The sequence below is a fragment of the Mus caroli genome, unplaced genomic scaffold, assembly GCF_978045245.1.
Source record: "Mus caroli unplaced genomic scaffold, Mus_caroli_1 scaffold_4, whole genome shotgun sequence".
Lineage (NCBI taxonomy): Eukaryota > Metazoa > Chordata > Mammalia > Rodentia > Muridae > Mus > Mus caroli.
Window position 1 is genome coordinate 113735035 of NW_028227259.1, and position 14361 is coordinate 113749395.

General features: G+C 38.9%; 1 protein-coding gene and 1 pseudogene across 1 annotated transcript; both read right to left on the reverse strand.

The window, feature by feature from the left end:
* Positions 1–223: 223 nt before the first annotated feature.
* Positions 224–1187, reverse strand: LOC147005327 (uncharacterized; annotated as a pseudogene).
* On the reverse strand, positions 224–13971 carry LOC110287615 (uncharacterized). The gene is made up of 4 exons (XM_085837001.1): positions 13806–13971; positions 4694–4820; positions 4445–4505; positions 224–3313 (listed from the first exon to the last, which is right to left on the reverse strand). Exons 1-4 carry the CDS (start codon positions 13845–13847, stop codon positions 1249–1251), a joined length of 2295 nt encoding a protein of 764 aa, XP_085693127.1. The 5' UTR covers positions 13848–13971; the 3' UTR covers positions 224–1248.
* Positions 13972–14361: the final 390 nt, after the last annotated feature.

Consider the following 14361-nt stretch of genomic DNA (forward strand, 5'->3'; position numbering starts at 1 on the left):
GGATAAAAAGAAATGGAAAGGAAAAGGAGATATAGAAGAATATAGATAAGGAAAAATGGGAGGAGAGAATAGAAGGAAGAAGAGAGTATTTAAAACATGTTATTTCTGTTATCAAGCATGCAGAGAACTATCTGCTTGTCAGTTGCTCTCCAGTGTGGTATCTTTAATGCTGTTTGTCTTAATTTGGGTTTTATTGCTGTGAAAAGATACTATGACCACGGCAACTCTTTAAAAGGACATTTAATTGGGGGTAGTATACAGATTCAGAGGTTCAGTCTATTATCATCAAAGCAGAAACAACGGCAGTGTCCAAGCAGACATGGTACAGGAGGAAACGAGAATTCTACATCTTGATCAGAAGGCAGCCAGAAGACTCTTCTGCCCAGGGTGGAGCTTAAGCATAGGATCTCAGAGTCTACCCCCACAGTGACAGACTTTCTCAATCACCACATCTACACTACTCAAGTAATACTGCCACTTGCCATGGGCCATGTATATTTAAATCACCATACCTTTTAAGATCACTGTAAAGGCTATACATACATTGGCTATATTCATAGGGTTATTCTTTAATATGTGTTCTTTTATGTAATCGGAGGTGACTCAATTGTAAGTAGGCTTTACCATATTGTCTACATTTATAAAGTTTCTCTCCAGTATGAATTCTTTCATCTTATCGAAGTTGACTATGAGGGGCAAAGAATTTACTACATCGCTTATCTTCATAAGGTTTCTCTTCAGTATGTATTCTTTTATGCATTTGAAGATTACAATGGTATGCAAAGACTTTTAACACATTCATTCTATTTATAAGGTTTCTCTCCATTATGAAATTTTTCATGTGTTTGAAGTTGACCATGAAAGGCAAAGAATTTACTACATTGCTTATATTCAAAGGGATTCTCTCCAGTATGTATTCTTTTATGTACTTGGAAAGAACTTTAATATGCAAAGGCTTTACCACACTGGTTATATTTGTAAGATTTCTCTCCAGTATGTGTTAATTTATGCATCGTGAGATGACTGTGTTGTACAAAGCCTTAACAACATTGATTACATTCATAGGGCTTCTCTCCAATATGTGGGTTTTTTGTTGTTGTTGTTTTGGTTTGGTTTGGTTTTGGTTTTGATTTTTTTTTTGTTTCTTGAGACAGTGTTTCTCTGTATAACCCTGGCTGTCCTAGAATTCACTCTGTAGACCAGGCTGGCCTCAGAAATCTGCCTGCTTCTGCCTCCCAAGTGCTGGGATTAAAGACATGTACCACCACTGCCAAGCTCAATATGCGTTCTTTTATGTACTTGGAGATAACTATGATATGTAAAGGCTTTACCACACTGATTACATTCATAGGGTTTCTCTCCAGTATGTATTCTTTCATGTACTTGGAGATAACTATGATATGCAAAGGCTTTACCACACTGGTTACACTTGTAAGGTTTCTCTCCAGTATGAATTCTTTCATGTTTTCGAAGTTTAGCACGAGAGGCAAAGGATTTACTACACTGCTTACATTCATAGGGTTTCTCTCCAGTATGCCTTCTTTTATGCAATTGAAGATCACTATGGTATGCAAAGGTTTTGCCACACTGATTACATTCATAGGGTTTCTCTCCAGTATGTGTTCTATTATGTAGTTGGAGACATTTATGATATGCAAAGGCTTTACCACATTGATCACATTTGTATGGTTTCTCTCCAGTATGTATTCTTTTATGTACTTGGAAAGAACTTTGATATGAAAAGGCTTTGCCACATTGATCACATTCATATGGCTTCTCTCCAGTATGTGTTCTTTTATGTACTTGGAGATAACTATGAAAGGCAAAGGCTTTGCCACATTGATCACATTTGTAAGGTTTCTCTCCAGTATGAATTCTTTCATGTTTTTGAAGTTGACCGTGAGAGGCAAAGGCTTTGCCACATTGATTACATTTGTAAGGTTTTACCCCAGTATGTGTTGCCTTATGTGCTTGGAGACTAGCATTGCGTACAAAGGCTTTACCACATTCATTACACTTGTAAGGTTTCTCTCCAGTATGAATTCTTTCATGTTTTTGAAGTTGACTATGAGAGGCAAAGGATTTACTACATTGCTTACATTCATAGGGCTTCTCTCCAGTATGTCTTCTTTTATGCAATTGAAAATTACTATGGTGTGCAAAGGTTTTGCCACATTGATTACATTCATAGGGCTTCTCTCCAGTATGTGTTCTATTATGTTGTTGGAGACATTTATGATATGCAAAGGCTTTACCACATTGATCACATTTGTACGGTTTCTCTCCAGTATGTATTCTTTTATGTACTTGGAAAGATCTTTGATTTGCAAAGGCTTTGCCACACTGATCACATTCATAGGGTTTCTCTCCAGTATGTGTTCTTTTATGTACTTGGAGATAACTATGAAAAGCAAAGCCTTTACCACATTGATTACATTTGTAAGGTTTCTCTCCAGTATGAATTCTTTCATGTTTTTGAAGTTGACCGTGAGAGGCAAAGGCTTTGCCACATTGATTACATTTGTAAGGTTTTACCCCAGTATGTGTGGCATTATGTTCTTGGAGACTAGCATTGCGTACAAAGGCTTTACCACATTCATTACACTTGTAAGGTTTCTCTCCAGTATGAATTCTTTCATGTCTTTTAAGATTATTCTGACATTTAAAGGCTTTACCACAATGATCACATTCAAAAGGTTTTTCTCCAGTATGTTTTCTTTGATGTACTTGGAGAGTACTATGAAAAGCAAAGGCTTTACCACATTGATTACATTTGTAAGGTTTCTCTCCAGAATGTCTTATATTATGCATTTGGAGATGACTGTGTCCTGTAAAGGCTTTACTACATTGATTGCATTTGTAGGGTTTCTCTCCAGTATGAATTCCTTCATGTCTTTGAAGATGATAATGAGAGGCAAAGGATTTATCACATTGCTTACATTGAAAGGGCTTCTCTCCAGTATGTATCCTTTTATGTACTTGGAAATAACTTTGATATGCAAAGGCTTTGCCACACTGGTTACATTCATAGGGCTTCTCTCCAGTATGTGTTCTTTTATGTACTTGGAGAGTACTATGTCGTGTAAAGGCTTTACCACATTGATTGCATTTGTAGGGTTTCTTTCCAGTAGGGATTTTTTTATTCATTTGGAGACTACTGTGATGTACAAAGGCTTCACCATACTGAATACCTTCATAGGGTTTCTCTCCAGTATGAATTCTTTCATGCCTTTGAAGATAACTGTGACATGCAAAGGCTTTACCACACTGAGTATTTTCAGAGGGTTTCTCTCCAGTAAGACTTCTTTCGTGCCTGCAAAGATAATTGGCACAAGTGAAAGCTTTACACATTCATTAAACTGATGAATCTTTTCATCTATAGGAATTAATTTTTCGATTTGGTCTAATTGTAAAGAAGAATCACATCTTAAGATTTTTATCACTTTGTTTACCTTCATGGTTTCCCCTTCACTATGGGCAGTTTTGCATACCTGTAATGGTAAGAGTGTTATTACATGGCTCACATTTGTAGCATTCTTTTTCTCCATGAGAAATTTTTTAAAAATCTGAAGAGAAATGGAAGAGCTCAGAGCTTTACCACACTGAGTACATTCACAAATTTTCCTATATTGTGAAATACTCTACATTTTCATACTACATTGGCAAAGTACACCAGGAAAACATAAAAGAATTTTCACAATCCTAGTACTCATAGGGATTTTCTGCAGTGTGAGTTTATGGATATATTCCCAATTAAGATGGAAAACCACCTAATTATAAACTTGTATCACACTGAGAAAGTTTGTGCAAATGTGGACTACTATATTTTTTAATTGTTCTGAGAGAGAGCCAGGGTTCTGCTTCTTTCAATATCCCTATGCATACATGGCCTGTATCCATTGTGACACAGGATATACCTATTAAAAAGGGATAACAAATGAAAGATTTCCACATTGCAATCACACAGTTTGACTGTTTGTTCATCATAGATATATGGTATAGGAATTAAGGTTTCTCCTCAAAGACTCTCATAAGCTGCCCTTCTCACTTAAACTTACCAATGTTACTATAGGACTTTACTATAGAACTATTTGCTTATTAGAAACATACGTATCACCTAATATATGTATTTGGCAATATGTGAGTGGTATGAGACTAAATTGGCAGTTCCACAGAGTAGCTGAAATGTGGCTATGATTCAAATGGTAATATCTGTTAAGGCATTGTTTCCTTGTCTTCTCTTTCAGAGAAATGCCTTGAAAACACAAATCAGACACCTGACATTGAGGTACAGGGATTTGTGAGACTTTAATCAACACACTTAAAGAAGTGCTTTTTTTTTTTTTTTTTTTTTTTTTAACACTGTTGCTTTTCCTTAAAAGTAGCAGGACACATTAACATTTCTTCAGAGGCATATTCATACCAACTTGCACAGGAAAATTACCTTCCATGTCTTCTGGAACTTTGACAATGTTCTTCAATATTATGGTCTTCCCAATTGTTGCCTAAAATATGATACAAGAAAATATATGATATATTATTGGAAATTAGGCAAATTTAAGTTACTATCTTTAGTAAACCTGATTTACTCACCTCATTCTTCCTCATTCTCAAGTGAAATTACAGAAAAGCATCAACAACAAGGAAACAGTTGTTCCCTCATTTTAAAAAGTGAAAGAAAATTCAGTCTTACCTACAGCATTGAGGTTCCTGTAGTTCTCCAACATCACATCTTTGTAGAGACTCTTCTGTGAAGGATTCAGCAAAGCCCATTCTTCTTGAGTGAAGTTCACATACACATCATCATAGGTCAATGCATCCTAAAATATTCCATACATGTGTACAACAGAAACCATGACACTGACATTACTGTAAATGTATACTTCACTGACAACATACTTGTATGATTCTGGTGCTTCCCCCACTTATTTCATGGCCAAGAAGTTCTAATGCAATTACCAAGTCATCTTAGAAGGAAACTGAGTAATAAGGTTCAATTCTGTCATTTCTTTGCTCTTTGAATAGGATATAGTCTTGCAAGAGAAATGCTAATTAACAGAGAGAAACAAAGAGAAGGGGAACAGGCAAGCAGTACTGAGCATACATCAGAGAAATTGTATGAACAATTACTAACTACAAAAAATGATGGGCAAACTGAGCATATTAGTTCATGCCTTTAATCGCAGCACTGAGGAGGTAAAAGCAAGTATATCTGGTTTATTCAGGACAGCTAGAGGTACATATTAAGACCCTGTATCACCTGTAATAATCAAACAAACAAGAAAAATAGAAAGAACTCAGAGGTTTTTTTACTGGAATTCCTACAAAGAATTACACATTCGGGCTGGTGAGATGGCTCAGTGGGTAAGAGCACCCGACTGCTCTTCCAAAGGTCCAGAGTTCAAATCCCAGCAACCACATGGTGGCTCACAACCATCCATAACGAGATCTGGTGCCCTCTTCTGGAGTGTCTGAAGACAGCTACAGTGTACTTACATATAATAAATAAATAAATAAATCTTTTTAAAAAAATTACACATTCACTCCAGTTCTCTATTCATCTTCCAGAATCCTGAAGTGTCCCAGTTTAATCTGTAACAGTAATGAGATCTTACAAAAAGAGGATGCATCTTTAAACAGATACAAATGGACAGATGAAAATATTGGCAATGTAAATGTAAATAGGACAGGAGATGGCTCAGCAGTGAAGAGCTCTTACTGGTCTTGCAAATTGGGCTCAATTACGATTAGTTACAAGGAGGCTTTACAACTATCAATTACTTCAAGTTCAGGAATTCTGAAGCCATTCTGACTACTTTGGAGACCAGAAATACATGATGTGCATATACATGCATACAGTCAAATACTCATATTCATTTAAAAAATCAAAACACACACAACAGGTAAGAAGAATGCTATGCACCTGCAATCCAATGAATCAGAAAGCTCAGGCAGTAAAGCTCAGGCAGTATTAATGTCATGAATACATGCCAACCTGAGAAACATAATATTCTCTCTGCCAAATTTCAAAATTCAAAACGTGCATGAAGATCAACACAACAGCATATGCTTGACATGTACCAAAACCTACATTGCAAGCCCATCAGTCAATGATATAAAAACAAATAAAAAACAAAACAAACAAAAAGCTAGTCATGTTGGCCCATATTTAGTCCCTGTACTCGGGAGCAAGTCAGGTGGACCTTTAAGTTTGAGGCCACATGTTCTAAACACCTACTTTCAGGACAGCCGGGGCTATACAAAGAAATATTGTCCTCAAAAAGAAAAACAACAAAATTAAAAGTATAAAAACACCAGGCTTGCAAAATAGTTTAACACTGAATAACAATTGCTTCAACTGCATATTATGCGACTTAGGGATAGAGTCTATACTGGTGAAGGCAAAGCAACATAAGAAGGAAGCTGACCAGGTCCAATCACAACACAGTAGACACACACACACACACACACACAGGAAATGGGTTGAGTCTACAGACACTCAAATTTCATCCCCAATAAGCAATTTAGAAAGGTTCATCCTACCAAAGCCTCGACTGAGAAGACTGAGTTGGCCAGAGCCAGACTGACTCCATGACAAGATGCAAACTGAGAATAGAAGACTAGGCCTAAGTTTCTGTTTCTCAGAACTGGAAAAGTCTAAACAAGACAATTCCAGGAAAACCACCCTCACAGACTGCCAATCAGGAGCTTCCAGGAGCTGCCCCTGCCACCAGGCCTGAGCCAAGCCTAAACCAAGAATACTTAGCATTGGTTCCGGAAAGTCTCCCAAATGCCCCAAAACCTTAACCAATCCCAAAGACACCCATAGCCCTGTAAATTGAGTCAACCAATCAAAATAAAGTTCACCTACTGCTCTCTAGAGCATAGGGAAGGAAAAACAGTGCTCAGGATTTATTGTATGAGAACCTACCTTCAATTTAAAAATTAATTCAATATTGCTTAAATGAAAATGCAAAAGAGGGAAGCAATAATGGGTAAAAAAAAAAAAAAGCAAAATAGTGAAGACAGGACAATATGATTGTGACAGAAACAGTTTTCTTTCTGTTTTAATAGACGGTGACCCTCACACAGGAGTGTAAACATATCATCTTGGAGGCTCAATTCCTCCTGATCTTTTAGACCTAGTCCTGAAAGCTTCTAACCTCTGTACAATCTTATCTAGGTCTAGAATGTTTTGAGTATCTGAGACTTAACTGCTGAATAAAATCACCCTTTATTTTTCTTTCTGAACTTTGACTGGCTGGTCACATCAGTTGTTCTGACTCTAACTCCTCTTCATGGTAACCGATTCAAAAGGGTATCTTTTACTTCTGACTGAATTGCTGTGCTTGGCATCAAATGAACTCCAGCAATCTGTTCTCATCTTCTGGCACATTCTCATTCTCTGGCTAATTCTTACTTCACCTGTGACAAGTTTGTTTTCTCTTTAGCCTGACTCTGTAAAACTCTCCAGGTAAAACTGCCTCAGCCTCTCACCCTCTGAGAGGGTGCTGCTTCCTCTTATGTTGCCTCTCTTCTCTCTTCTCTTGAGAGTTGAGCATATCCTATTCTGTCAGATCTTTCTGTGATTCATCATTTTTTCAGCCACTCAATTAGACATTGCTTTCAAACATGACTTCTTCCTTCTGAAAGTAACTTTATCTTCATCCTTTGGGAGCAAATGTGTATATTAAGGGCTGAGCCACCCCACAATTACAAACAGTTTCCCACACCTCATACCAAATTGGATACACTGTGGTTTCACAGTGTGATCAAATACATGGCAAATAAGGAGTTCATGATAAGCTCTTCTTGGGCCCAGTCTACATCTATGAAGTCAGAAGTTTTCCTCTCAATAATGTGAAATATATATCATGTAGGAAACAAAAGCAGTCATTTTCTTGTATTAGCTTCACTAGTTTAGAATGTGGAATTACAATGCTTCTCATTTCATCCCAAACAAATAATCTTGGTTGTTTTCAAGAAAAACTAATGTTTAAATAAGTATTCAATAAAAATAAACATGTGATGTTGTACAAAATTGCTACAATAATGATATTATGCATTAAGAATAAACCAATGTATAAAAATGTTAAGTGTTTAAACACATTCTCCAAAGCAAAAATGAAAGTGTTACTATCTAAGATAAGTGACAATGCAGAGAAAACAAAGAGATGATTCAGTTATTTAAGATAACTGTGTGTTCATTTGTGTGTTCAACTGTAATATATCATCAGTATTTAAATTCAAACAAAACAGTCAGTCTGTTTCTTAAACTCATTTTTACTTTTTCATGGAGCATGACTCATAGACAGAAAGCTCTCATACCATCCAAATACAGCCCCTCTCTGCATTTTGACAGTATACTATAATACCACATTTGCTTCCCATCTATAACAACTCTTGCTACAGAAAACTTGCGAGTTCATTTCTCTTCTCCACATAATGATCTAAATAAACATTAGAAAAAATCTTTGAATGTGATTTCTTCAGCTAGATTCTGTGCTTTCTGCCCTTCTGTAGGAATTTGGCAGGAATTGGACATTAAGCTAGGACATGGAAGTAGGCTCAGAAAATAATATTTACATTTGGGCTAATACAAAGCTCAAGCTAGGCAAACTCAGCCAAGGAATGTGTGGCATTCCTTTTATCTTGGTCATCCTACTAAGCCCCTAAAAACAACCATCCCTGGACTTTGTTTACTGTCTTCTCAGTTCCTTGACCTAGAACTGACCTTATTACTGCTATGGACTTAAAATGGTATAAGAGCAGGCTTAAGAAAAATAGAACCACTTCAGCCTCAGCAATGGCTGGAGTAATGTTATCGTGTTGTCTAATGGTCTTCTTCTTTTCAATCCTTGCTCTCCCTTGAGATCCTGTTGACTTGACTGAGCTGAATGGTCACCCTTCATTTTCCATTCCTACATGCAAGGTAGACAAGATGGTTCAAGTTCTCATATCCATAAGAGAACACTAAAGATTAAAATTATATGGAAAAAGAAATGCATTGACAATGCTTAAGCTGTAATTACATGCCGTTTTTAAGACCAATACAGCACTGACTATGAGAGTCTTTACAAGTACCTAGTCCTTTAACCATTACTATTGTCTTCATTCCTTTAGCACAACTTCTCCTTGAGGCAGCCAGTTTGTCCTCAACAAATGAGCACTGAAGTAATTCTCATATTTAGGCTACCATGAATACAACTGCAATGAACATGAGAATTCTGATTCTTCATAAAACTAATTTCAAGTGCATGGAAACTATACTGAGAAAACTGTTGGGATCCATGGCAACTCTGTCATTTTTATAAGAACTAGGTACAATGGGGTTGCTTGAGTGTAGGTATTATATCCAAATGTATCAAAATACATATATTAGCGTATAGTTTTATATCAACTATAACAATGTGGCCTAAACTAATTTTAGTTCATATCTATGGAAAATCCCAACCTGCTGCTATCAGAATTTATTCCTAATACACAATCATGTGCCACATTCATATTCAGTGTTCAATACTGGACAATGTCGTATTTACACTCTCTTTGTTTTCTCAAGTAAGTTATAGTTAGTGAGATATCATTTATGTGACTCTAATACTGTATTCTGATGTATTCTGTGTCACTAAAGTCTATGCTAAAGTCCTCTTTCTATAGCCTTATACATTATTTCACATCAGCTTCAATTTCACACACTTACAACTGTAAACAACACCATTATAGTGATGTTTAAAAATTGGGGTGGGGGGGGTTGGGTAGGTTTAATTTGCAGCATTAATTCTAAACAATCTTAAAAAAAAAAAAAAAACTCCTAACAGGAAAGCTGATTCCAAAGCTACCTGCCATGTGAAAAAATCTCAGAATTGTCACTAGGATGATAAAGAAATAGTACACATTTTGGCACAATGTAAATTCCATCCCTACTTATCACAATAATCAAAAGCTTTACAACATTTGTGAAAAAGTAATGAAATGTACAGAAAAAAAAAGCCAAAAAAATAAGCCCTAAATTATAGTCAAGTTTCAATTAAAAGACCTAAGGAAACTCAGCCAGGAAACATGTGAACATGACTAATATTACCAATGATTGCATGTGTATACAAATGGAATGAACACGAACTTCACAAAACTCCACAAAACTAACTAAAAGTGACCCCTAACTGTTATATTTCTGACCCTCCAGCCACTACTGACCTCACTTATAAACAGAGGCTCTAGAGCTCTCTCTGTATGGAGGTGATCAGAAAGCTGGGCTATGGTTCTGCAGCACCTAATACCCACTAGAGATCTCACACAAACCCAGTCCCAATGAGCCCACAAACAAACCAAGGTTGAAGAATAATTTAATGTCTGCTTCCTGCCACATGGATTATAGCACATGATGTAGTATCTGCCCTACCCACCTGCACACCACCAGGCACACTTGAAAATCCTCTGCATCTCAGAAACTCCTTGGCGACCCTGGAACTGAATTTCCCTGAATCACTCCATTCATTGTGACTGGTGATGGTGGAGAAGAAAAAGGATTTTAATCAAATATGGCCGAAGGAGGATCCCCATAACTTCATCTCTAACAGTTTCTAAACTATTTGTAAAATTTATCACACAAAACTGAATTTGCAATGAAATGTTCAGAACTTCTACAAACCAGATTTTCAGTTTTGAAATTTATCTTCTGCACACCAAAAGCACTGCTCTGTGTGCACAGCGGGCAGTGAGATTATAAGCAACACAGCTTCCTATGGCCAGAGCTGCAGAACCTCCTCCTCCCCAGGGAATCCACACAGAGGCCAAGGCCTTTTGCCCAGGTCACCACATGTACCAAAAGAAACACAGTCTGGTTCACAGTCCAATCAGATTGTTTAGCCAACCTATTCTTCCTGGTGGCTGCCACAGTCACAATGTGGTCTCCTCAAAGCTCTCTGATGAACTGCATCAGAAGAGAATTATGGAAAGAACTTGCAAGCTACTACTCCTGATTGCTAGGCTGCCCAGAGGACAATAGCAGCCCTCCTACTGGAGAAGTAGAGATTAAATGACTCAAACAGCACAGACCTTCCCAGCCTCCCCTTCCAGCCCACCCTAGGGGCAGACAGAGCCCAAGCATTGAAAATGTGTATTTTATTAGAATCTTCTACTCTCCCAGGTGTGGAGTATTCTTGGTAACACTTCTAGGAAAAAATGGCAAGATTATTTGATACTGGGCTAGGTCAAGGAAGTAAGCTCAAAAAAAGTACAGCTGAGGAATGTATTCCTCATATCTTGTCATATCTTCATCCTCTTGATAAGACCCTGAATACAGCGACACTGGGAACTTTGTTTACTCCCTTTTTCTTACATTTCTACTTTGTTTATGCCTTTGAACTAACCCTAATCTTTGTTTGTACCCAGGCAGTCAAGGTGGATTAGGGTCAGTTGGCAGATTTCCCTGTCTGATGAGGCATGGAATAATAAGAACGTATACCTGAGGCTCAAAGGAGGTGCCTCTGGAAAAGAATGGATAGTCTGTGTATATTTCAGGAAATTGTTTCTGTAAGCTTGTGGCTTTGCTTTCCACGGTACTGTGGGGTATAAAAAGAATATGAAAAATAAACACAAGGCTGGTGGTTGCTGCTGGTTGCTGCAGCAGCAGTATTAACCAGCAGTTCTCCCAACAAATCTAATTCTTGGCTTTGCATCTTCCTTCTGCCTTTCCTATTTTTAATCCTTATTCCCCCATCAAAGACTGTTTGACTCATGCTGGGTCATGGGTTAGGGGGTGAAACAGTGGGAGGGGTGTGTCACTGAAGGGGACTAAGGGAGGGAAAAAGAAGAAACCATAAAGTAGCAAAGACCAGCTACACTGATTAAGGCTAAAAGAGGAGCCAGACTAGGATGGATTTTGCATTCCACATATGCTGCCACCTTTAAGTCTCTTTTAGGTTCAGGTTCCAGGTTAAGTTTTGAACAACTTAAATACAGACTGGAGACTGCAAGTCTAGCCACTAAGACACATGGGAAATTTGCACAGCAAGCATATTGCAGGATCGTTTATTAAGGACACCAGTGCCCTACCACAGCAGGTTAGTGACAGTGTCCTAAGTGGAAGGTTCCAGATGATGAAAAACATCGGAAAAGGAAAAGGTAGAGAGTATGAAAGCTGGGGTGGGGAGGTCATACACAAGCTATGGCTTATGCTAAGTCAGCTTCTTAAGAATACCATCTTGTACACGATTGACATAAGGGAAAAGGAAGGAGATGGGAGACACCTCTGAAGTCAGCAGGAAGATGAAGAAAGTAGGAAGTCCGCAGAAACATCAGACAATGGGACGCACTCAGGAGAAGGCTAATCAAACACTGCTGCAAGAGGGGAACTCAGTGTAAATCAAAAACATTTCTGACCAAACTTCTAGTGGCCTTGGAACTGATAACCACAGCCCCATATGGTGTGAAGTTGTGCTCTCAGAATCTGATTCAACCCCTCCCAAAGCCCTGGCCCCAGACCATTAACCACCCTCCCAAGCACATTCCTGAATTTAGAGAAGGAGCTCTGCAAATACACCCAAGAGGAGGAGATGTCAGGAAACAGTCAAACTCGGGGCTGAAATCAAACTAATAGAAACAAAAAGAACTATATACAGAATCAACAAAACCAGGACCTGTTTATTTGAGAAAATCAACTAGATAAACCAGACTCACTAGAGGGCACAGAGACAGTATCCTAATTAATAAAATAAGAAATGAAAAGGAGGATATAAAAGTGAAATATATCTTAAAATAAGTATTCTCTTTTGAAAATATTAACAATTGAAAATATTAAAATCATGTTCTACAAAACAAAAACAAAAAACGAAGTAAAGGAGCCCTGTTTTCTCTCTATAACCAGGGCCTCAGGGAAAGCTCCCAAGGACTAGGCCCAGGCTGTGACTGGCTCTGCCAAGCATGTTCCTGGGTTTCAGAAGGAGCTGTGTCCTGCTCCAGACATGGGGACCCCAGGGAAAGTGTAGCTGGATCAGGCCTGCACTCAATGCACTGGTAGTGGGTTGTTTTGTTATTTTAAGTTTTCAAATGGTTGTCACTAGATGTCATCTAGCTAGTGTGGCAGAACTATGCTTTTCTCAAGAAGAAAACTGAACCTTATGGCACAAGAGGCCTTGCTGGTGGTTGTGATCCTGTAATGCCCCATTGAGCAGCTGGTTAGAGGCCTGCTCTTCGATAAGGAGATGGGCCTAGTGGCAGATTATAAATCAAGTTTGTTTCCTTTGTTATGATTTCTGGACAATGCTGGTGAACAAGCATGTGTATCCTAGCATCCTAATCTCTAACTGCCCTGGTTGGCATAGTACTTATCTGTGAGGTGTGAGGCAGTCCTCCCTCAGCTAAATTGTACTTGGTGTGCCTTACTATTTCCTAAGCTTTACTAAATCCTTTACATCATCAATTCTACTCTTTAACATCACAGCTTGACACTGATTTGCTACCCAGGACATGAGATATCTTTTACAACCTCCACAAAATTAACTCCAAATGGATTGTCCACCTTAATCTCAAGTGCTAAGAACAGAACTGGTAGAAAGTCCTGGACTCTGAGTTTGGGATCACGCCAAAGATCTTTCTACACACAAGCCAAATGCTCTGCACACATGCAGCCCCCACAGTGAAGTTATTCAGACGCTACAGCTGGGTCCCACAGGTGGCTAAGACTTCAGGGGACCTCACAGGTGGCCGCGGATTCCCACGCAGCCCCCCGGGAAAGACCCACCACAGCAGCTCGCGCCGCTCAGACCCCGGTTTCTCCCCATTGTTTTCACTGACCCTGTACTCACCATGTCCCAACTTCGGAGCATGTAGAGCACCCTCCACAGCATTCAGCCTCAGGAGAGAAGAGCACAGACAGGGGAACGATCTAGTCTGCTCTGCAACTAAGGGAAACAGAAGCCACTGCACCCGGAAAAACCCGCCTTCCTTTTGATTTGCAGGTCGGCCGAGAGTTCTGATTGGCCCATAAGTCTTGAGTGACTGGAGCTCCTCCCTTAGGGTTAGGGTGTGCTGAAGGTACACAGTGTAGAGGTTCTCAGCCCAACAAACTGCAAGTCCAGACCTGCAGGGATTTCCAATTCTGTAGTATTTTGTTGGTCCTCCAATAGGCTACCCATCTGTCTCCCCGCGCAGCCCCAGGGAGGCCCCACCACTCCCCTGCCACTGCTCCGCCCCTTGCTCCTCCCCTAGGTGGGCAGTGACCTTGTGATCGCCAAGGCCTGACATCAGCCAGAGCTTCCCTCACTCACTAGCTTGTTTGCCTTCTTCCTCCTTGAATCTAGGTAGGGAGCTTGCATAGCCCATTCATTACTCAACTTGCAGAGGATTTATCAATCTGTCCCA

Bases quoted from the DNA above. Each gene is read 5' to 3' on its own strand.
- LOC110287615 (XM_085837001.1), bottom strand. From the start codon at position 13,847: ATGCTGTGGAGGGTGCTCTACATGCTCCGAAGTTGGGACATG. The intron at 4,821-13,805 runs GTGAGTACAGGG...GGAATATTTTAG, and splicing joins TGCTCCGAAGTTGGGACATG to GATGCATTGACCTATGATGA. The intron at 4,506-4,693 runs GTAAGACTGAAT...ATCATATTTTAG, and splicing joins CAGGAACCTCAATGCTGTAG to GCAACAATTGGGAAGACCAT.